General features: G+C 46.2%; 1 protein-coding gene across 6 annotated transcripts in view; it reads left to right on the forward strand.

Moving 5' to 3' along the window:
• TFR2 (transferrin receptor 2) overlaps window positions 1-22,646 on the forward strand; it is an 86,975-nt gene extending 64,329 nt beyond the window's left edge. For 2 of the 6 annotated variants that reach the window (XM_072150059.1, XM_072150060.1), the window contains exons 15-19: window positions 5,525-5,601; window positions 5,803-5,887; window positions 10,588-10,815; window positions 11,510-11,650; window positions 21,249-22,646. In XM_072150059.1, coding sequence (XP_072006160.1) covers window positions 5,525-5,601; window positions 5,803-5,887; window positions 10,588-10,815; window positions 11,510-11,650; window positions 21,249-21,482 — 765 coding nt within the window. In that variant the 3' untranslated portion in view covers window positions 21,483-22,646. The remainder of the gene's footprint in view (window positions 1-5,524; window positions 5,602-5,802; window positions 5,888-10,587; window positions 10,816-11,509; window positions 11,651-21,248) is intronic. The other 4 variants (XR_011855141.1, XR_011855138.1, XR_011855139.1 and 1 more) reach the window with 4 other exon arrangements.
• The last annotated feature ends 1,612 nt before the right edge of the window (window positions 22,647-24,258 follow it).

Raw genomic sequence — 24,258 nt, forward strand, 5'->3', positions numbered from 1 at the left:
CTCTGTAGACATCTCTTCTCTCCGTGTCTCTGTAGACATCTCCTCTCTCCGTGTCTCTGTAGACATCTCCTCTCTCCGTGTCTCTGTAGACATCTCCTCTCTCCGTGTCTCTGTAGACATCTCTTCTCTCTGTGTCTCTGTAGACATTTCCTCTCTCCGTATCTCTGTAGACATCTCCTCTCTCCATGTCTCTGTAGACATCTCTTCTCTCCGTGTCTCTGTAGACATCTCTTGTCTCTGTGTCTCTGTATACATCTATTCTCTCTGTATACATCTCTTGTCTCTGTGTCTCTGTATACATCTCTTGTCTCTGTATACATCTATTCTCTCTGTGTCTCTGTATACATCTCTTCTCTCTGTATACATCTCTTCTCTGTGTCTCTGTATACATCTCTTCTCTCTGTATACATCTCTTCTCTGTGTCTCTGTATACATCTCTTCTCTCTGTATACATCTCTTCTCTCTGTGTCTCTGTATACATCTCTTCTCTCTGTATACATCTCTTCTCTCTGTGTCTCTGTATACATCTCTTCTCTCTGTATACATCTCGTCTCTGTGTCTCTGTATACATCTCTTCTCTCTGTATAAATCTCTTCTCTGTGTCTCTGTATACATCTCTTGTCTCTGTATACATCTATTCTCTCTGTGTCTCTGTATACATCTCTTCTCTCTGTATACATCTCTTCTCTGTGTCTCTGTATACATCTCTTCTCTCTGTATAAATCTCTTCTCTGTGTCTCTGTATACATCTCTTGTCTCTGTATACATCTATTCTCTCTGTGTCTCTGTATACATCTCTTCTCTCTGTATACATCTCATCTCTGTGTCTCTGTATACATCTCTTCTCTCTGTATACATCTCTTCTCTGTGTCTCTGTATACATCTCTTCTCTCTGTATACATCTCTTCTCTCTGTGTCTCTGTATACATCTCTTCTCTCTGTATACATCTCTTCTCTCTGTATACATCTCTTCTCTCTGTGTCTCTGTATACATCTCTTCTCTCTGTATACATCTCTTCTCTGTGTCTCTGTATACATCTCTTCTCTCTGTATAAATCTCTTCTCTGTGTCTCTGTATACATCTCTTCTCTCTGTATACATCTCTTCTCTGTGTCTCTGTATACATCTCTTCTCTCTGTATACATCTCTTCTCTGTGTCTCTGTATACATCTCTTCTCTCTGTGTCTCTGTATACATCTCTTCTCTGTGTCTCTGTATACATCTCTTCTCTCTGTGTCTCTGTATACATCTCTTCTCTGTGTCTCTTTATACATCTCTTCTCTCTGTATACATCTCTTCTCTGTGTCTCTGTATACATCTCTTCTCTGTGTCTCTGTATACATCTCTTCTCTCTGTGTCTCTGTATACATCTCTTCTCTCTGTATACATCTCTTCTCTCTGTGTCTCTGTATACATCTCTTCTCTCTGTATACATCTCTTCTCTGTGTCTCTGTATACATCTCTTCTCTCTGTGTCTCTGTATACATCTCTTCTCTCTGTATACATCTCTTCTCTCTGTGTCTCTGTATACATCTCTTCTCTCTGTATACATCTCTTCTCTGTGTCTCTGTATACATCTCTTCTCTCTGTATACATCTCTTCTCTGTGTCTCTGTATACATCTCTTCTCTCTGTATACATCTCTTCTCTCTGTATACATCTCTTCTCTGTGTCTCTGTATACATCTCTTCTCTCTGTGTCTCTGTATACATCTCTTCTCTCTGTATACATCTCTTCTCTCTGTGTCTCTGTATACATCTCTTCTCTCTGTATACATCTCTTCTCTGTGTCTCTGTATACATCTCTTCTCTCTGTATACATCTCTTCTCTGTGTCTCTGTATACATCTCTTCTCTCTGTATACATCTCTTCTCTGTGTCTCTGTATACATCTCTTCTCTCTGTATACATCTCTTCTCTGTGTCTCTGTATACATCTCTTCTCTCTGTATACATCTCTTCTCTGTGTCTCTGTATACATCTCTTCTCTCTGTATACATCTCTTCTCTGTGTCTCTGTATACATCTCTTCTCTCTGTGTCTCTGTATACATCTCTTCTCTGTGTCTCTGTATACATCTCTTCTCTCTGTGTCTCTGTATACATCTCTTCTCTGTGTCTCTTTATACATCTCTTCTCTCTGTATACATCTCTTCTCTGTGTCTCTGTATACATCTCTTCTCTGTGTCTCTGTATACATCTCTTCTCTCTGTGTCTCTGTATACATCTCTTCTCTCTGTATACATCTCTTCTCTCTGTGTCTCTGTATACATCTCTTCTCTCTGTATACATCTCTTCTCTGTGTCTCTGTATACATCTCTTCTCTCTGTGTCTCTGTATACATCTCTTCTCTCTGTATACATCTCTTCTCTCTGTGTCTCTGTATACATCTCTTCTCTCTGTATACATCTCTTCTCTCTGTATACATCTCTTCTCTGTGTCTCTGTATACATCTCTTCTCTCTGTATACATCTCTTCTCTGTGTCTCTGTATACATCTCTTCTCTCTGTATACATCTCTTCTCTGTGTCTCTGTATACATCTCTTCTCTCTGTATACATCTCCTCTTCTCTCCGTGTCTCTGTATACACCTCCTCCTCTCTCCGTGTCTCTGTATACACCTCCTCTTCTCTCCGTGTCTCTGTATACATCTCCTCTTCTCTCCGTGTCTCTGTATACACCTCCTCTTCTCTCCGTGTCTCTGTATACACCTCCTCTTCTCTCCGTGTCTCTGTATACATCTCCTCTTCTCTCCGTGTCTCTGTATACATCTCCTCTTCTCTCCGTGTCTCTGTATACATCTCCTCTTCTCTCCGTGTCTCTGTATACATCTCCTCTTCTCTCCGTGTCTCTGTATACATCTCCTCTTCTCTCCGTGTCTCTGTATACACCTCCTCTTTTCTCCGTGTCTCTGTATACATCTCCTCTTCTCTCCGTGTCTCTGTATACATCTCCTCTTCTCTCCGTGTCTCTGTATACATCTCTTCTCTCCGTGTCTCTGTATACATCTCCTCTTCTCTCCGTGTCTCTGTATACATCTCCTCTCTCCGTGTCTCTGTATACATCTCTTCTCTCCGTGTCTCTGTAGACATCTCTTCTCTCCGTGTCTCTGTAGACATCTCTTCTCTCCGTGTCTCTGTAGACATCTCTTCTCTCCGTGTCTCTGTAGACATCTCCTCTCTCCGTGTCTCTGTAGACATCTCCTCTCTCCGTGTCTCTGTAGACATCTCCTCTCTCCGTGTCTCTGTAGACATTTCCTCTCTCCGTGTCTCTGTAGACATCTCTTCTCTCCGTGTCTCTGTAGACATCTCCTCTCTCCGTGTCTCTGTATACATCTCTTCTCTCCGTGTCTCTGTATACATCTCCTCTCTCCGTGTCTCTGTATACATCTCTTCTCTCCGTGTCTCTGTATACATCTCTTCTCTCCGTGTCTCTGTATACATCTCTTCTCTCCGTGTCTCTGTAGACATCTCCTCTCTCCGTGTCTCTGTAGACATCTCCTCTCTCCGTGTCTCTGTAGACATCTCCTCTCTCCGTGTCTCTGTAGACATCTCCTCTCTCCGTGTCTCTGTAGACATCTCTTCTCTCCGTGTCTCTGTAGACATCTCCTCTCTCCGTGTCTCTGTAGACATCTCCTCTCTCCGTGTCTCTGTAGACATCTCCTCTCTCCGTGTCTCTGTAGACATCTCTTCTCTCTGTGTCTCTGTAGACATTTCCTCTCTCCGTATCTCTGTAGACATCTCCTCTCTCCATGTCTCTGTAGACATCTCTTCTCTCCGTGTCTCTGTAGACATCTCTTGTCTCTGTGTCTCTGTATACATCTATTCTCTCTGTATACATCTCTTGTCTCTGTGTCTCTGTATACATCTCTTGTCTCTGTATACATCTATTCTCTCTGTGTCTCTGTATACATCTCTTCTCTCTGTATACATCTCTTCTCTGTGTCTCTGTATACATCTCTTCTCTCTGTATACATCTCTTCTCTGTGTCTCTGTATACATCTCTTCTCTCTGTATACATCTCTTCTCTCTGTGTCTCTGTATACATCTCTTCTCTCTGTATACATCTCTTCTCTCTGTGTCTCTGTATACATCTCTTCTCTCTGTATACATCTCGTCTCTGTGTCTCTGTATACATCTCTTCTCTCTGTATAAATCTCTTCTCTGTGTCTCTGTATACATCTCTTGTCTCTGTATACATCTATTCTCTCTGTGTCTCTGTATACATCTCTTCTCTCTGTATACATCTCTTCTCTGTGTCTCTGTATACATCTCTTCTCTCTGTATAAATCTCTTCTCTGTGTCTCTGTATACATCTCTTGTCTCTGTATACATCTATTCTCTCTGTGTCTCTGTATACATCTCTTCTCTCTGTATACATCTCATCTCTGTGTCTCTGTATACATCTCTTCTCTCTGTATACATCTCTTCTCTGTGTCTCTGTATACATCTCTTCTCTCTGTATACATCTCTTCTCTCTGTGTCTCTGTATACATCTCTTCTCTCTGTATACATCTCTTCTCTCTGTATACATCTCTTCTCTCTGTGTCTCTGTATACATCTCTTCTCTCTGTATACATCTCTTCTCTGTGTCTCTGTATACATCTCTTCTCTCTGTATAAATCTCTTCTCTGTGTCTCTGTATACATCTCTTCTCTCTGTATACATCTCTTCTCTGTGTCTCTGTATACATCTCTTCTCTCTGTATACATCTCTTCTCTGTGTCTCTGTATACATCTCTTCTCTCTGTGTCTCTGTATACATCTCTTCTCTGTGTCTCTGTATACATCTCTTCTCTCTGTGTCTCTGTATACATCTCTTCTCTGTGTCTCTTTATACATCTCTTCTCTCTGTATACATCTCTTCTCTGTGTCTCTGTATACATCTCTTCTCTGTGTCTCTGTATACATCTCTTCTCTCTGTGTCTCTGTATACATCTCTTCTCTCTGTATACATCTCTTCTCTCTGTGTCTCTGTATACATCTCTTCTCTCTGTATACATCTCTTCTCTGTGTCTCTGTATACATCTCTTCTCTCTGTGTCTCTGTATACATCTCTTCTCTCTGTATACATCTCTTCTCTCTGTGTCTCTGTATACATCTCTTCTCTCTGTATACATCTCTTCTCTGTGTCTCTGTATACATCTCTTCTCTCTGTATACATCTCTTCTCTGTGTCTCTGTATACATCTCTTCTCTCTGTATACATCTCTTCTCTCTGTATACATCTCTTCTCTGTGTCTCTGTATACATCTCTTCTCTCTGTGTCTCTGTATACATCTCTTCTCTCTGTATACATCTCTTCTCTCTGTGTCTCTGTATACATCTCTTCTCTCTGTATACATCTCTTCTCTGTGTCTCTGTATACATCTCTTCTCTCTGTATACATCTCTTCTCTGTGTCTCTGTATACATCTCTTCTCTCTGTATACATCTCTTCTCTGTGTCTCTGTATACATCTCTTCTCTCTGTATACATCTCTTGTCTCTGTGTCTCTGTATACATCTCCCCTTTTTTTGCCCATTACTTTTTCAGGTAGATAATCCTCGTCGAAGTCAACAATCAATCTATGACTATATGAGTCAGAGGAGTGGTAACTGGAGAGCGGACGTGTAAGTACTGTGATACATAACTATGTATGAGCTGACCCCTGACCCCCAGCACCAGGGGTTACCCTCCACCTTGTCAGGTATTAAGGGCTTTAGTAAACGCTTCACATGTCTGATAGTAATAAACATATTCACAATCTTCAGAAAAGGTGGAATTAGAATACAAAAGTTACTTCATAAAAATGTCTCTATTTCGATCTCCAGCATCGCTCCTCTCAAAAAAGACTCGAGCGCCTTTGCTTTCACTGCGTCTGCCGGAGTCCCAGCCCTGGAATTCTCCTACGTGGAGGTAAAAGTACACATAGCACTACACTGCACACAACTGTACACCACACATAGCACTACACTACACACAGCTCTACACCACACATACACACAGCTCTACACCACACATAGCACTACACCACACACAGCTCTACACCACACATAGCACTACACTACACACAGCTCTACACCACACATACACACAGCTCTACACCACACATACACACAGCTCTACACCACACATAGCACTACACTACACACAGCTCTACACCACACATACACACAGCTCTACACCACACATACACACAGCTCTACACCACACATACACACACTACACACAGCTCTACACCACACATACACACACTACACACAGCTCTACACCACACATACACACACTACACACAGCTCTACACCACACATACACACAGCTCTACACCACACATACACACAGCTCTACACCACACATACACACACTACACACAGCTCTACACCACACATACACACACTACACACAGCTCTACACCACACATACACACAGCTCTACACCACACATACACACAGCTCTACACCACACATACACACACTACACACAGCTCTACACCACACATACACACACTACACACAGCTCTACACCACACATACACACAGCTCTACACCACACATACACACACTACACACAGCTCTACACCACACATACACACACTACACACAGCTCTACACCACACATGCACACAGCTCTACACCACACATGCACACAGCTCTACACCACACATGCACACAGCTCTACACCACACATGCACACAGCTCTACACCACACATGCACACAGCTCTACACCACACATGCACACAGCTCTACACCACACATGCACACAGCTCTACACCACACATACACACAGCTCTACACCACACATACACACACTACACACAGCTCTACACCACACATACACACACTACACACAGCTCTACACCACACATACACACAGCTCTACACCACACATACACACAGCTCTACACCACACATACACACACTACACACAGCTCTACACCACACATACACACACTACACACAGCTCTACACCACACATACACACACTACACACAGCTCTACACCACACATACACACAGCTCTACACCACACATACACACACTACACACAGCTCTACACCACACATACACACACTACACACAGCTCTACACCACACATACACACAGCTCTACACCACACATACACACACTACACACAGCTCTACACCACACATACACACACTACACACAGCTCTACACCACACATGCACACAGCTCTACACCACACATGCACACAGCTCTACACCACACATGCACACAGCTCTACACCACACATGCACACAGCTCTACACCACACATGCACACAGCTCTACACCACACATACACACACTACACACAGCTCTACACCACACATACACACACTACACACAGCTCTACACCACACATACACACAGCTCTACACCACACATACACACAGCTCTACACCACACATACACACACTACACACAGCTCTACACCACACATACACACTACACACAGCTCTACACCACACATACACACACTACACACAGCTCTACACCACACATACACACAGCTCTACACCACACATACACACACTACACACAGCTCTACACCACACATACACACACTACACACAGCTCTACACCACACATACACACAGCTCTACACCACACATACACACACTACACACAGCTCTACACCACACATACACACACTACACACAGCTCTACACCACACATGCACACAGCTCTACACCACACATGCACACAGCTCTACACCACACATGCACACAGCTCTACACCACACATGCACACAGCTCTACACCACACATGCACACAGCTCTACACCACACATACACACACTACACCACACATACACACACTACACACAGCTCTACACCACACATGCACACACTACACACAGCTCTACACCACACATGCACACACTACACACAGCTCTACACCACACATACACACACTACACACAGCTCTACACCACACATACACACACTACACACAGCTCTTACCACACATGCACACAGCTCTACACCACACATGCACACAGCTCTACACCACACATGCACACAGCTCTACACCACACATACACACACTACACACAGCTCTACACCACACATACACACACTACACACAGCTCTACACCACACATACACACACTACACACAGCTCTACACCACACATACACACACTACACACAGCTCTGCACCACACATACACACAGCTCTACACCACACATACACACACTGCCCACATACACACAGCTCTACACCACACATACACTACACAGCTCTACATCACACATACACATACTACACACAGCTCTACACCACACATACACATACTACACACATACACACATTGCACACAGCTCTACACCACACATACACACAATGCACACATACACACAGCTCTACACCACACATACACACACTACACACATACACACACTGCACACAGCTCTACACCACACATACACACTACACACAGCTCTACACCACACATACACACTACACACAGCTCTACACCACACATACACACACTGCACACAGCTGTACACCACACATACACACACTACACACAGCTCTACACCACACATACACACTACACACAGCTCTACACCACACATACACACTACACACAGCTCTATACCACACATACACACACTGCACACAGCTCTACACCACACATACACACACTGCACACAGCTCTACACCACACATACACACACTGCACACAGCTCTACACCACACATACACACACTACACACAGCTCTACACCACACATACACACACTACACACAGCTCTACACCACACATACACACAATGCACACATACACACAGCTCTACACCACACATACACATACACACACACTAAACACATACTACACAGCTCTACATCACACATACTACACACAGCTCTACACCACACATACACACACTGCACACAGCTCGACACCACACATACACACACTACACACAGCTCTACACCACACATACACTACACACAGCTCTACACCACACATACACACTACACACAGCTCTACACCACACATACACACACTGCACACAGCTCTACACCACACATACACACACTGCACACAGCTCTACACCACACATACACACACTGCACACAGCTCTACACCACACATACACACACTACACACAGCTCTACACCACACATACACACACTACACACAGCTCTACACCACACATACACACACTACACACAGCTCTACACCACACATACACACACTACACACAGCTCTGCACCACACATACACACAGCTCTACACCACACATACACACACTGCACACATACACACAGCTCTACACCACACATACACTACACAGCTCTACATCACACATACACATACTACACACAGCTCTACACCACACATACACATACTACACACATACACACATTGCACACAGCTCTACACCACACATACACACAATGCACACATACACACAGCTCTACACCACACATACACACACTACACACATACACACACTGCACACAGCTCTACACCACACATACACACTACACACAGCTCTACACCACACATACACACTACACACAGCTCTACACCACACATACACACACTGCACACAGCTGTACACCACACATACACACACTACACACAGCTCTACACCACACATACACACTACACACAGCTCTACACCACACATACACACTACACACAGCTCTATACCACACATACACACACTGCACACAGCTCTACACCACACATACACACACTGCACACAGCTCTACACCACACATACACACACTGCACACAGCTCTACACCACACATACACACACTACACACAGCTCTACACCACACATACACACACTACACACAGCTCTACACCACACATACACACAATGCACACATACACACAGCTCTACACCACACATACACATACACACACACTAAACACATACTACACAGCTCTACATCACACATACTACACACAGCTCTACACCACACATACACACACTGCACACAGCTCGACACCACACATACACACACTACACACAGCTCTACACCACACATACACACACTACACACAGCTCTACACCACACATACACACAATGCACACATACACACAGCTCTACACCACACATACACATACACTACACACATACTACACAGCTCTACATCACACATACTACACACAGCTCTACACCACACATACACACACTGCACACAGCTCGACACCACACATACACACACTACACACAGCTCTACACCACACATACACTACACACAGCTCTACACCACACATACACACTACACACAGCTCTACACCACACATACACACACTGCACACATACACACAGCTCTACACCACACATACACACACTACACACAGCTCTACATCACACATACACATACTACACACAGCTCTACACCACACATACACACACTGCACACATACACACAACTGTACACCACACATACGCACACTACACACACACACTGCTCTACACCACACACAGCTCTACATCATGCACAGCTCAGTCCTGTCCTGTATGTACTATTCATGAACATTACATACACTCCTCTACACCACACCTCCGCCCTGTATCTACTACTCCTTTACATCACACACAGCTCTGTAAAATGAAGTAATGGTTGTCTTCATGTGTCCTCCAGAACTCACAGCCCTATAGATTCCTGGACACGCAGCAGGACACGTATCAGAAGCTGAACGAGGTGGTGAATGGTCGTCTCCCGTCGGTGGCGGTTTGTGTGGCGCAGGTGGTGGGTTTGTCGTTGATGAAGCTTTCTCATGAACACATCCTTCCTCTTGATTACACGGCATACAACGACATCCTGCTGAAGCACATGATGAACCTGCAGACTCATCACCACAAGCTGAAGGTTAGGGTCCTGCTGATGAGTGGAGGGTCCTGCTGATGAGTGGAGGGTCCTGCTGATGAGTGGAGGGTCCTTCTGATGAGTGGAGGGTTCTGCTGATGAGTGGAGGGTGGTGCTGATGAGTGGAGGGTGGTGCTGATGAGTGGAGGGTGGTGCTGATGAGTGGAGGGTGGTGCTGATGAGTGGAGGGTCCTGCTGATGAGTGGAGGGTCCTGCTGATGAGTGGAGGGTTCTGCTGATGAGTGGAGGGTGGTGCTGATGAGTGGAGGGTGGTGCTGATGAGTGGAGGGTCCTGCGGATTAATGGAGGGTCCTGCGGATTAATGGAGGGTCCTGCCGAAGAGCGGAGGGTCCTGCCGAAGAGCGGAAAGTCCTACCGCAGAGCGGAGGGTCCTGCCGATGAGCGGAGGGTCGTGCCGATGAGCGGAGGGTCGTGCCGATGAGCGGAGGGTCCTGCCGATGAGCGGAGGGTCGTGCCGATGAGCGGAGGGTCGTGCCGATGAGCGGAGGGTCCTGCTGATAAATCTTACCCTTTCCCAGTCCCTATGATAGTGGAGGACACTTTGTTAGTGTTTTCTTCCCTCCACCTTTCAGTCCGCCATGTCCCTCACGCTCTAGGCCAGGGTGAGTGATGCAGTCCATCCCCTGGGTGGTGGAGGAGATACTTACAGCCGGTCATGGAGTCTTCTGTCTTACAGTTGCGAGGTCTTTCTCTGGATTGGCTTTTTTCTGCTCGGGGTGACTACACAAGGGCCACACAACGACTCAAGCAAGCCATCGCCCAATCCGATCGCCACAACGAGAAGGTCATCCAGTTTTTCAACGTGCGCATCATGAGGGTGAGTGACATTCACAGGGGTCTTTGAAGGTTCAGTAATATCTGTGGGGGCATCACGAGGATGATGGGAAGGGGCATTATTAGGCCCCATGATGTCATTATTGCCCCGTAGGGCCTTTAAAGGTAACAATCACAGTAGCATTTATGAGGGTCAGTGATATCTGTGGGGGCATAAGGCAGGTCAGTGATATTTACAGGGTGGCATTAAGAGGGTCACTGATTTTTGAGGGAGCATCATGAGGGTAGGTGGCTCTCGGAGGAGCATTATGACTATATTATGACCTAGACTATAGTAGGGCCATTATGAGGGTAAGTGACATTCTCAGGGGCATTATGAGGATCGGTGACTCCTGTTTATAAGAATTATGAGGGTCACTTATGTCTATAGGGACATTATAAGGGTCAGAGACAAGAGTGGCATGAGAAGATTCATTATTGGGGGACATTATATGCACTAATTACTGGGAAATATCAGCATTGGATTTTTTTGGGGGGGCACTATATTCTCTGCTGCTGTATTTCTGTAGGGACCCCAGTTCTGGTGCTGTATTCCTGTAGGGACCCCAGTTCTGGTGCTGTATTTTGTAGGGACCCCAGTTCTGGTGCTAAATTCCTGTAGGGACCCCAGTTCTGGTGCTATATTCAGTAGGGACCCCAGTTCTGGTGCTATATTCCTGTAGGGACCCCAGTTCTGGTGCTGTATTCAGTAGGGACCCCAGTTCTGGTGCTGTATTCCTGTAAGGACCCCAGTTCTGTTGCTGTATTCCTGTAGCGACCCCAGTTCTGGTTCTGTATTCTGTAGGGACCCCAGTTCTGGTGCTGTATTCCTGTAAGGACCCCAGTTCTTGTGCTGTATTCCTGTAGGGATCCCAATTCTGGTGTTGTTTTTGTAGGGACCCTAGTTCTGGAGCTGTATTTTTGTAGGGACCCTGGTTCTGGAGCTGTATTTCTGTAGTGACTCTAGTTCTAGAGCTGTATTTCTGTAGGGATTTTAGTTCTGGAGCTGTATTTCTCTAGGAACCCTAGTTCTGGAGCTGTATTTCCTTAGGGACCCTAGTTCTGGAGCTGTATTTCTGTAGGAACCCTAGTTCTGGAGCTGTATTTCTGTAGTGACATTAGTTGTGTAGCTGTATTTCTGTAGGTATCCTAGTTCTGGTGCTGTATTTCTGTAGGGATTCTAGTTCTGGAACTGTATTTCTGAAATGATCCTAGTTCTGGTGCTGTATTTCTGTAGGGATTCTAGTTCTGGTGCTGTATTTCTGTAGGGATTCTAGTTCTGGTGCTGTATTTCTGTGAGGGTTCCTAATTATGGAGCTGTATTTCCTCAGGGACCCTATTCTTACAAGTACGCTGCTGCAGTTACACATTGCAGAATAATATTCTTACAAGTATGCTGCTGCAGTGATACATTGCAGTATAATATTCTGACAAGTATGCTGCTGCAGTTATACATTGCAGTATAATATTCTGACAAGTATGCTGCTGCAGTTACACATTGCAGTATGATATTCTGACAAGTATGCTGCTGCAGTTATACATTGCAGTATAATATTCTGACAAGTATGCTGCTGCAGTTATACATTGCAGTATAATATTCTGACAAGTATGCTGCTGCAGTTACACATTGCAGTATAATATTCTGACAAGTATACTGCTGCAGTTATACATTGCAGTATAATATTCTGACAAGTATGCTGCTGCAGTTATACATTGCAGTATAATATTCTGACAAGTATCCTGCTGCAGTTATACATTGTAGTATAATATTCTGACAAGTATGCTGCTGCAGTTATACATTGCAGTATGATATTCTGACAAGTATACTGCTGCAGTTATACATTGTAGTATAATATTCTGACAAGTATGCTGCTGCAGTTATACATTGCAGTATAATATTCTGACAAGTATGCTGCTGCAGTTATACATTGCAGTATAATATTCTGACAAGTATGCTGCTGCAGTTATACATTGCAGTATAATATTCTGACAAGTATGCTGCTGCAGTTATACATTGCAGTATGATATTCTGACAAGTATGCTGCTACAGTTATACATTGCAGTATAATATTCTGACAAGTATGCTGCTGCAGTTATACATTGCAGTATAATATTCTGACAAGTATGCTGCTGCAGTTATACATTGCAGTATGATATTCTGACAAGTATGCTGCTACAGTTATAGATTGCAGTATAATATTCTGACAAGTATGCTGCTGCAGTTATACATTGTAGTATAATATTCTGACAAGTATGCTGCTGCAGTTATACATTACATTGTAATATTCTGACAAGTATGCTGCTGCAGTTACACATTGCAGTATAATATTCTTACAAGTATGCTGCTGCAGTTATACATTGCAGTATAATATTCTGACAAGTATCCTGCTGCAGTTATACATTGCAGTATAATATTCTGACAAGTATGCTGCTGCAGTTATACATTGCAGTATAATATTCTGACAAGTATGCTGCTGCAGTTATACATTGCAGTATAATATTCTGACAAGTATGCTGCTGCAGTTATACATTGCAGAATAATATTCTGACAAGTATGCTGCTGCAGTTATACATTGCAGTATGATATTCTGACAAGTATGCTGCTGCAGTAACACATTGCAGTATGATATTCTGACAAGTATGCTGCTGCAGTTATACATTGTAGTATAATATTCTGACAAGTATGCTGCTGCAGTTATACATTGTAGTATAATATTCTGACAAGTATACTGCTGCAGTTATACATTGCAGTATGATATTCTGACAAGTATACTGCTGCAGTTACACATTGCAGTATGATATTCTGACAAGTATGCTGCTGCAGTTATACATTGCAGTTTGATATTCTGACAAGTATACTGCTGCAGTTATACATTGCAGTATGATATTCTGACAAGTATGCTGCTGCAGTTATACATTGTAGTATAATATTCTGACAAGTATGCTGCGGCAGTTATACATTGCAGTATAATATTCTGACAAGTATGCTGCTGCAGTTATACATTGTAGTATAATATTCTGACAAGTATGCTGCTGCAGTTATACATTGCAGTATGATATTCTGACAAGTATCCTGCTGCAGTTATACATTGCAGTATGATATTCTGACAAGTATGCTGCTGCAGTAACACATTGCAGTATAATATTCTGACAAGTATGCTGCGGCAGTTATACATTGCAGTATAATATTCTGACAAGTATGCTGCTGCAGTTATACATTGTAGTATAATATTCTGACAAGTATACTGCTACAGTTATACATTGCAGTATAATATTCTGACAAGTATGCTGCTGCAGTTATACATTGCAGTATAATATTCTGACAAGTATCCTGCTGCAGTTATACATTGCAGTATGATATTCTGACAAGCATGCTGCTGCAGTTATACATTGCAGTATAATATTCTGACAAGTATCCTGCTGCAGTTATACATTGCAGTATGATATTCTGACAAGTATGCTGCTGCAGTTATACATTGTAGTATAATATTCTGACAAGTGTGCTGCTACAGTTATACATTGCAGTATAATATTCTGACAAGTATGCTGCTACAGTTATACATTGCAGTATAATATTCTGACAAGTATGCTGCTGCAGTTATACATTGTAGTATAATATTCTGACAAGTGTGCTGCTACAGTTATACATTGCAGTATAATATTCTGACAAGTATGCTGCTACAGTTATACATTGCAGTATAATATTCTGACAAGTATGCTGCTGCAGTTACACATTGCAGTTTGATATTCTGACAGGTATGCTGCTGCAGTTATACATTGTATTCCCTCTTCTCCTCCTCCACCTGTAACCCCTTGTAAATTTGCCCTATGAAACGCCCACTCTGTGTGTAATGACCTCTTTCTTTCTAAATCCTTTGACCTGCTGCCATCACAGAAACATGGATCCAGCAGGATGACTCTGCCTCCCTTGCTGCTTTGTCTTATGGCGGCTTACACTTTTCGCACTGCTCCAGACCTGAGAATAGGCATGGAGGAGGGGTAGGCATACTCCTCTCTCCACAATCCACTTCCAGGTCATTCCTCCTGTCCCCTCTCTTACTTGACCATCTTTTGAGGTCCACACCCTCAGACTTTTCCGCCCATTCTCTCTTCGTGTGGCTGTAGTATACCGTCCTGCCTCACCCTATCAGTTCCTGGACCACTTTGCCTCTTGGCTCTCTCACTTTCTATCCTGTGACATCACAACCATCATCATGGGAGAATTTTACATCCCTATTAACACTCCCATTTCCCCTCTGGCCTCTCAGCACTAAGTACTTCTCTAGGTCTCTCACAACTCTGCGATTCCCCCACCCATAATGATGGAAACATCTTAGACTTGGTCTTCTTCCGACTTTCTGCAATATCTAATTTTACCAATTCCTCCTTTCCACTTTCAGATAATACTTTCAATAATTCTTCATCTTTCCTGAATCCTACCACCCATCGCCCATATTGGAACCCAAGTGCAATAGATACCTCACAGACACCTTACAGTTTGCACTGTCCCCCATCTCCTCTCTCACCCGTTCTCCCCTGTCCCCCATCTCCTCCTCTCACCTGTCCTCCATCTCCTCTCTCCCCCATCTCCTCCTCTCACCTGTCCCCCATCTCCTCTCCCCTGTCCCCCATCTCCTCCTCTCCCCTGTCCCCCATCTCCTCCTCTCCCCTGTCCCCCATCTCCTCCTCTCCCCTCTCCTCCTCTCCCCTGCCCCCCATCTCCTCCTCTCCCCTGCCCCCCATCTCCTCCTCTCCCCTGCCCCCCATCTCCTCCTCTCCCCTGCCCCCCATCTCCTCCTCTCCCCTGCCCCCCATCTCCTCCTCTCCCCTGCCCCCCATCTCCTCTCTCCCCCTGTCCCCCATCTCCTCTCTCCCCCTGTCCCCCATCTCCTCTCTCCCCCTGTCCCCCATCTCCTCTCTCCCCTGTCCCCCATCTCCTCTCTCCCCCTGTCCCCCATCTCCTCTCTCCCCTGTCCCCCATCTCCTCTCTCCCCCTGTCCCCCATCTCCTCCTCTCCCCCTGTCCCCCATCTCCTCTCTCCCCCTGTCCCCCATCTCCTCTCTCCCCCTGTCCCCCATCTCCTCTCTCCCCCTGTCCCCCATCTCCTCTCTCCCCTGTCCCCCATCTCCTCCTCTCCCCTGTCCCCCATCTCCTCCTCTCCCCTGTCCCCCATCTCCTCCTCTCCCCCATCTCCTCCTCTCCCCCATCTCCTCCTCTCCCCTGCCCCCCATCTCCTCCTCTCCCCTGCCCCCCATCTCCTCCTCTCCCCTGCCCCCCATCTCCTCTCTCCCCCTGTCCCCCATCTCCTCTCTCCCCCTGTCCCCCATCTCCTCTCTCCCCCTGTCCCCCATCTCCTCTCTCCCCTGTCCCCCATCTCCTCTCTCCCCCTGTCCCCCATCTCCTCCTCTCCCCCTGTCCCCCATCTCCTCTCTCCCCCTGTCCCCCATCTCCTCTCTCCCCCTGTCCCCCATCTCCTCTCTCCCCCTGTCCCCCATCTCCTCTCTCCCCTGTCCCCCATCTCCTCCTCTCCCCTGTCCCCCATCTCCTCCTCTCCCCCGTCCCCCATCTCCTCCTCTCCCCCATCTCCTCCTCTCCCCTGCCCCCCATCTCCTCCTCTCCCCTGCCCCCCATCTCCTCTCTCCCCCTGTCCCCCATCTCCTCTCTCCCCCTGTCCCCCATCTCCTCTCTCCCCCTGTCCCCCATCTCCTCTCTCCCCCTGTCCCCCATCTCCTCTCTCCCCCTGTCCCCCATCTCCTCTCTCCCCGTCCTCACCTGTCCCCCATCTCCTTTCTCCCCTGTCCTCACCTGTCCCCCATCTCCTTTCTCCCCTGTCCTCACCTGTCCCCCATCTCCTCTCCCCCTGTCCCCCATCTCGTCTCCCCCTGTCCCCCATCTCCTCTCTCCCCCTGTCCCCCATCTCCTCTCTCCCCCTGTCCCCCATCTCCTCTCTCCCCCTGTCCCCCATCTCCTCTCTCCCCGTCCTCACCTGTCCCCCATCTCCTTTCTCCCCTGTCCTCACCTGTCCCCCATCTCCTCTCTCCCCTGTCCTCCCCTGTCCCCCACCTCCTCTCCCCCTGTCCCCCATCTCCTCTCTCCCCCTGTCCCACATCTCCCCTCTCCCCTTGTCCCTAGATGAGATGGCACCACTCACTATCTGGAATAACCTTGGCACACCGAACAAACTTGTCTCCTTCGGCAGTGCTCCAGGATTGGCGAACGTCTGTGGAGGAAATCGTGCAAATCTGCGCTTTCTACACTTCACATTTATGCTAAAAACCTATAACTCTGCCATATCTCTAACAACCCCAAAAGGCTCTTTGATACTCTTCACTCCCAACACCAAAGGTGCAGCCACCGGTCACAGATCTTGGGGCTGAAGATCCAGCGCACTTTAAGGATAAAATTGATTGCATTCAACAGGAAATAATTTCCCAATCCACTCACCCCTCCAATCCCCTTCCCTCCCGACCAGTCTCTAATCTCCCTTTCATCTCCAAACTCCTGGAACACCCGGTCTATTCTCTATACCCGCTATCTCTCAGCTAACTCCCTCCTCGTTCCCCTACCTGGTTTTTGTACTGTGCACTCTACTGAAACTGCTCTTAATAAAGTCTCCAATGATCTCCCCACTGCTAAATCCAGAGGTGACTCTTCTCTCCTCATTCTCCTGGATCTCTCGGCAGCGTCTGATACTGTGGACCACCAGCTCCTCCTCAGGGGCTTCTCTCCATTGGCCTGAAGGACCCTGCGCTCTCTTGGTTTTCTTCCCATCTCTCTCACCGCACTTTCAGTGTCTCCTTTTCTGGATCTTTCTCTTCTCCTCTTCCTCTCTGTGTCGGGGTCCTCAGGGCTCAGACCTGGGTCCTCTTCTCCTCTTCCTCTCAGTGTCGGGGTCCTCAGGGCTCAGTCCTGGGTCCTCTACTCTTCTCCCTCTATACTGCTCACATTGGACAAACCATCAGCAGATTTGGTTTCCAGTATCATCTCTCTGCTGATGTCCCCCAGCTATATACTTCTGTATGTAACATCACCGCGGCCTTAAACCAGAACACTAGTGACTGTCTCTCTGTCCTCGATCTTCTTGAAACTCAATCTAAGACTGAACTCCATAGTTTTCTACCATCTACTAACACACCCAACCCTGACCTCTCCATCTCAGTCTGTGGGATGACTATAGCACTGGGGCACAGGCCGCTGTCTTGGGGATGTCCTGGACTCTGACCTCTCCTTTTCACCGTATATTCAATGTCTTGCTTGCTCTTGCCTCATCTCAGAAACATCTCCAGAATCGACCATTTCTGACAATTGAAACTACTAAAATGGTAATTGTTGCGCTGATTCACTCTCGACCAGACTCCAGTCTCCTTCAGAATTCAGTTTAAAATAATAACCCTCATCCACAAAGCTCTGCACAATGCTGCACCCCTCCCTATCTCTCTTCTCTCATCTCAGTCTATCGCCCTTCCCGTGCTCTTCGATCTGCCAGTGATATTAGATTATTCTCCACCTTAATTTGAATCTCTCCTGTACGTCTCCAGGACTTTTCCTGAGCTTCAGCAAATCTCTGGAATGCCCTTCCCCAGACTATCAGACAAATACCCAACCCCAAAGCTTCAAACGTGCTCAAAGCTTCAAACCCATCTCTTTAGGCAGATCTATAGCACTCGCTAACTGCATGAAATGTCAACTCTCTTTACTAATCCATCCTATCTCCAATCTCCCGTCTGTTATCCGACAACCACCAGACACCAAGTTCCAGGCTTCTCTGCAGCCACTTTCACCTTGGACCTTGTATGTAAGATGTGGCTGATGACTGGTTCAAGCAGCAGAATTTTTATTTATTAAATTATTTTATACTGTTCCCCCCCCAAGCTCTTTACCTCTTGTGTCCCCCATCATCCACATAGACTGTAAACTCTTGTGTCACCCCTCATCCTCATAGACTGTAAGCTCTTGTGTCCTCCCTCATCCTCATAGACTGTAAGCTCTTGTGTCCCCCATCATCCACATAGACTGTAAGCTCTTGTGTCACCCCTCATCCTCATAGACTGTAAGCTCTTGTGTCCTCCCTCATCCTCATAGACTGTAAGCTCTTGTGTTCCCCTCATCCTCATAGACTGTAAGCTCTTGTGTCCTCCTCATCCTCATAGACTATAAGCTCTTGTGTCCCCCCTCATCCTCATAGACTGTAAGCTCTTGTGTCCCCCCTCATCCTCATAGACTGTAAGCTCTTGTGTCACCCCTCATCCTCATAGACTGTAAGCTCTTGTGTCCCCCTAATCCTCATAGACTGTAAGCTCTTGTGTCCTCCCATAATCCATATAGACTGTAAGCTCTTGTGTCACCCCCTCATCCTCATAGACTGTAAGCTCTTGTGTCACCCCCTCATCCTCATAGACTGTAAGTTCTTGTGTCACCCCCTCATCCTCATAGACTGTAAGCTCTTGTGTCACCCCCTCATCCTCATAGACTGTAAGCGCTTGTTTCACCCCCTCATCCTCATAGACTGTAAGCTCTTGTGTCACCCCCTCATCCTCATAGACTGTAAGCTCTTGTGTCACCCCCTCATCCTCATAGACTGTAAGCTCTTGTGTCACCCCCTCATCCTCATAGACTATAAGCTCTTGTGTCACCCCCTCATCCTCATAGACTATAAGCTCTTGTGTCCCCCCTCATCCTCATAGACTGTAAGCTCTTGTGTCCTCCCTCATCCTCATAGACTATAAGCTCTTGTGTCCCCCCTCATCCTCATAGACTGTAAGCTCTTGTGTCCTCCCTCATCCTCATAGACTGTAAGCTCTTGTGTCACCCCCACATCCTCATAGACTGTAAGCTCTTGTGTCACCCCCTCATCCTCATAGACTGTAAGCTCTTGTGTCCTCCCCTCATCCTCATAGACTGTAAGCTCTTGTGTCCTCCCCTCATCCTCATAGACTGTAAGCTCCTGTGTCACCCCCTCATCCTCATAGACTGTAAGCTCTTTTGTCACCTCCTCATCCTCATAGACTATAAGCTCTTGTGTCACCCCCTCATCCTCATAGACTATAAGCTCTTGTGTCCCCCCTCATCCTCATAGACTGTAAGCTCTTGTGTCCTCCCTCATCCTCATAGACTGTAAGCTCTTGTGTCCTCCCCTCATCCTCATAGACTGTAAGCTCTTGTGTCCTCTCCTCATCCTCATAGACTGTAAGCTCCTGTGTCACCCCCTCATCCTCATAGACTGTAAGCTCTTTTGTCACCTCCTCATCCTCATAGACTATAAGCTCTTTTGTCACCCCCTCATCCTCATAGACTGTAAGCTCTTTTGTCACCTCCTCATCCTCATAGACTATAAGCTCTTTTGTCACCCCCTCATCCTCATAGACTGTAAGCTCTTGTGTCACCCCCTCATCCTCATAGACTGTAAGCTCTTTTGTCACCTCCTCATCCTCATAGACTGTAAGCTCTTGTGTCACCCCCTCATCCTCATAGACTGTAAGCTCTTGTGTCACCCCCTCATCCTCATAGACTGTAAGCTCTTGTGATCAGGTCCTAAGTCTACTACTTGGGTGGGATTTGTTGCCAGTCTGTCTCTGAACTTGTCTTCTTCTTCTCTTGCACAGGTGGAGTTTTACTTCTTGTCTCAGTATGTATCCGCCATCATTTCTCCGTACCGCCATGTCCTCCTCGGCCGGGGCGATCACACCCTGGACACGTTGATGGAGCACCTCAGTCGCGAGCAGGGAGCTATAGATGACAGTGAGCTGAGGAAGCAGATCGCCCTCTTTACATGGACCGTGGAGGGGGCAGCAAACGCCTTGAGCGGGGAAGTGTGGGAGGTCCAAAGAAGTTTCTAGATCTCGGATATTGGCCCAATGATGAAGAACCTTTAGCCTCTTGTATTATTGATATGTTTGTGCTATGAAGAGATCACCTATCAGCGACAGTGCTCGCTATAATTACTGTTACTACTTCATTGTCTGGTGTCTATGTCCATGCCTTTCTTCTGGGGGTCCTACACATGTTGATTCCTTAAGTTCTGCTTGGAAATCTCTGACACTCAGGTTCACGAGAATGGGCTAAGTGGTGGAGTTCTTGGAGCAGGAACTGTAAGGTTTGGGCTTTCGATGGAGCTAAACAGCCCATCATGGTGGGAGATGGTGAAGGTCCAGCCATCATGGTGGGAGATGGTGAAGGTCCCGTCTTATTGCTTCCATCATGGTGGCAGATGGTGAAGGTCCAGCCATCATGGTAGGAGATGGTGAAGGTCCCGTCTTATTGCTACCATCATGGTGGGAGATGGTGAAGGTCCCGTCTTATTGCTTCCATCATGGTGGGAGATGGTGAAGGTCCTGTCTTATTGCTTGCCATCATGGTGGGAGATGGTGAAGGTCCCGTCTTATTGCTTCCATCATGGTGGGAGATGGTGAAGGTCCTGCCATCATGGTGGGAGATGGTGAAGGTCCTGCCATCATGGTGGGAGATGGTGAAGGTCCTGTCTTATTGCTTCCATCATGGTGGGAGATGGTGAAGGTCCTGTCTTATTGCTTCCATCATGGTGGGAGATGGTGAAGGTCCTGTCTTATTGCTTCCATCATGGTGGGAGATGGTGAAGGTCCTGTCTTATTGCTTCCATCATGGTGGGAGATGGTGAAGGTCCTGCCATCATGGTGGGAGATGGTGAAGGTCCTGCCATCATGGTGGGAGATGGTGAAGGTCCTGCCATCATGGTGGGAGATGGTGAAGGTCCTGCCATCATGGTGGGAGATGGTGAAGGTCCTGCCATCATGGTGGGAGATGGTGAAGGTCCTGCCATCATGGTGAATAAGTCATGTCTACGTGGGAGGATCCCCTGTTGCTTGCACGCTGCCGCTTTGTGATGTCCTCGGTCAGCCGTGACGGTTTGTCACTGACAGTGCTCAGTAGAACTGTACCTTGTTGTGTGGCTGATGTCCTCCGTGTTCACAGGTTTTTATCTGAAGGCTTACTTTCCAATAAAAGTTGAGAGCTTTGAGAACTCAGTATGGTCTCTGAATTATACCTCGATATTTCTCTCACCAGTCAAAATTGTTCTTGCCATGGATTCTACAAGGTTCTGGCTAAGATTCTGAACCCAACGAATATGGAGGCAGCTGGAGATGACTGGTCTATTAAGCCAAGTGGTCTTCACCTAATTCTGAGGTTCAAAACCCAGATTACCTCAGTTCTAGTTCTATGTGGTGGTCACCAATGTATGTATGTGTGTGTGTGTATGTATGTGTGTGTACGTATGTATGTATGTGTGTGTGTGTGTATTTATGCATGTATGTGTTTGAATGTGTATGTATGTATGTGTATGCATGTATGTATGTGTGTGTGTGTGTGTGTGTATGTATGTGTGTGTGTGTATGTGTGTGTGTGTGTGTGTGTGTATGTATGTATGTATATGTATGTGTGTGTGTGTGTGTTTATATGTGTGTGTGTGTACGTATGTATATGTATGCATGTGTGTATGTATGTGTACATATGTATATGTATGTATGTGTATGTGTACATATGTATATGTATGAATGTGTATGTGTGTACGTATGTATATGTATGAATGTGTATGTATGTATGTGTGTATTTGTGTGTGTGTGTATGTATTTGTGTGTATATGTATGTATGTATGTATGCATATGTGTGTGTGTGTGCAGGGCCGATTCTAGCTTTTTTGCTGCCCGAGGCGAAAATTGAAAATGCTGCCCCCCCCCCCCGAACCCCCATTTTAAAAATTTTGGGTTGTCATAAGAACCAGGAGTAACAATAAAGCTTAGTTGCAGACACCTGTGATAACTGTTATAGCTCATTATTGTAGTCTAAGGCTAAAGTACAATAAATTACCAACATCCAGAGGTCCGTTTGTAACTAGGGATCGTCTGTAAGTCGGGTGTTAAATAGGGGACCGCCTGTAGTTGATAAAAAGATCTTATGCATGTGAAGCATACTGCTATACCGATAGAATATACAGTGGACACAGATTAGTTCAGTCGCTACAAATTGAAAATACTATTTGTAGCTGATAAAGGATTAGTTTAGTCTATGCAGGTGGAATATACAGTATTTGGTAGAGAATTTGTTCACTTTATGCACATGGGGCTACATAGTTTCTATACAGCTGGAATATACAATAGTGGATACCAGATTAGTTCAGTATATGAAGTATACTATTTGTAGCTGAATTATCTATACAAAGCTGAACAAAAATCAGTAGGTAAGCAAACACCAAGGGGTTAACAACCTGATATTGGAGCACATACAGTTCCAGCCCCTCAGTACCTGAGCTCTGTTCTTTACTGCTCTCTGGCAGAGCAGGGGTTACAGTCAGCATTTCAGTGACTCCCCCCTCACTCAGCGGCTCCTGTCTGTAAACCTGTGACACCCGACACCCGGCCTGCACGTGTGCTGCGATCCAGTGACTCTTCAGGTCCTGAGACTCGGCACAGTCCTGGGCTCCTCCACCTGCAGTCTCCTGCTGCTCCTCCTGTCCTCCGCTCTCCCTGCACAAGGTCCGGAGAGCGGGACCTTCAATCATGGCTCCTCACTGCTGTGAGCTGCACATGGAGGCTGGTAGGACAGGAGAACCTGTCAGGAAGCGGGAGATGCTTTCAGTGC

The sequence above is a fragment of the Engystomops pustulosus genome, chromosome 4 (genome assembly GCF_040894005.1).
Source record: "Engystomops pustulosus chromosome 4, aEngPut4.maternal, whole genome shotgun sequence".
NCBI lineage: Eukaryota > Metazoa > Chordata > Amphibia > Anura > Leptodactylidae > Engystomops > Engystomops pustulosus.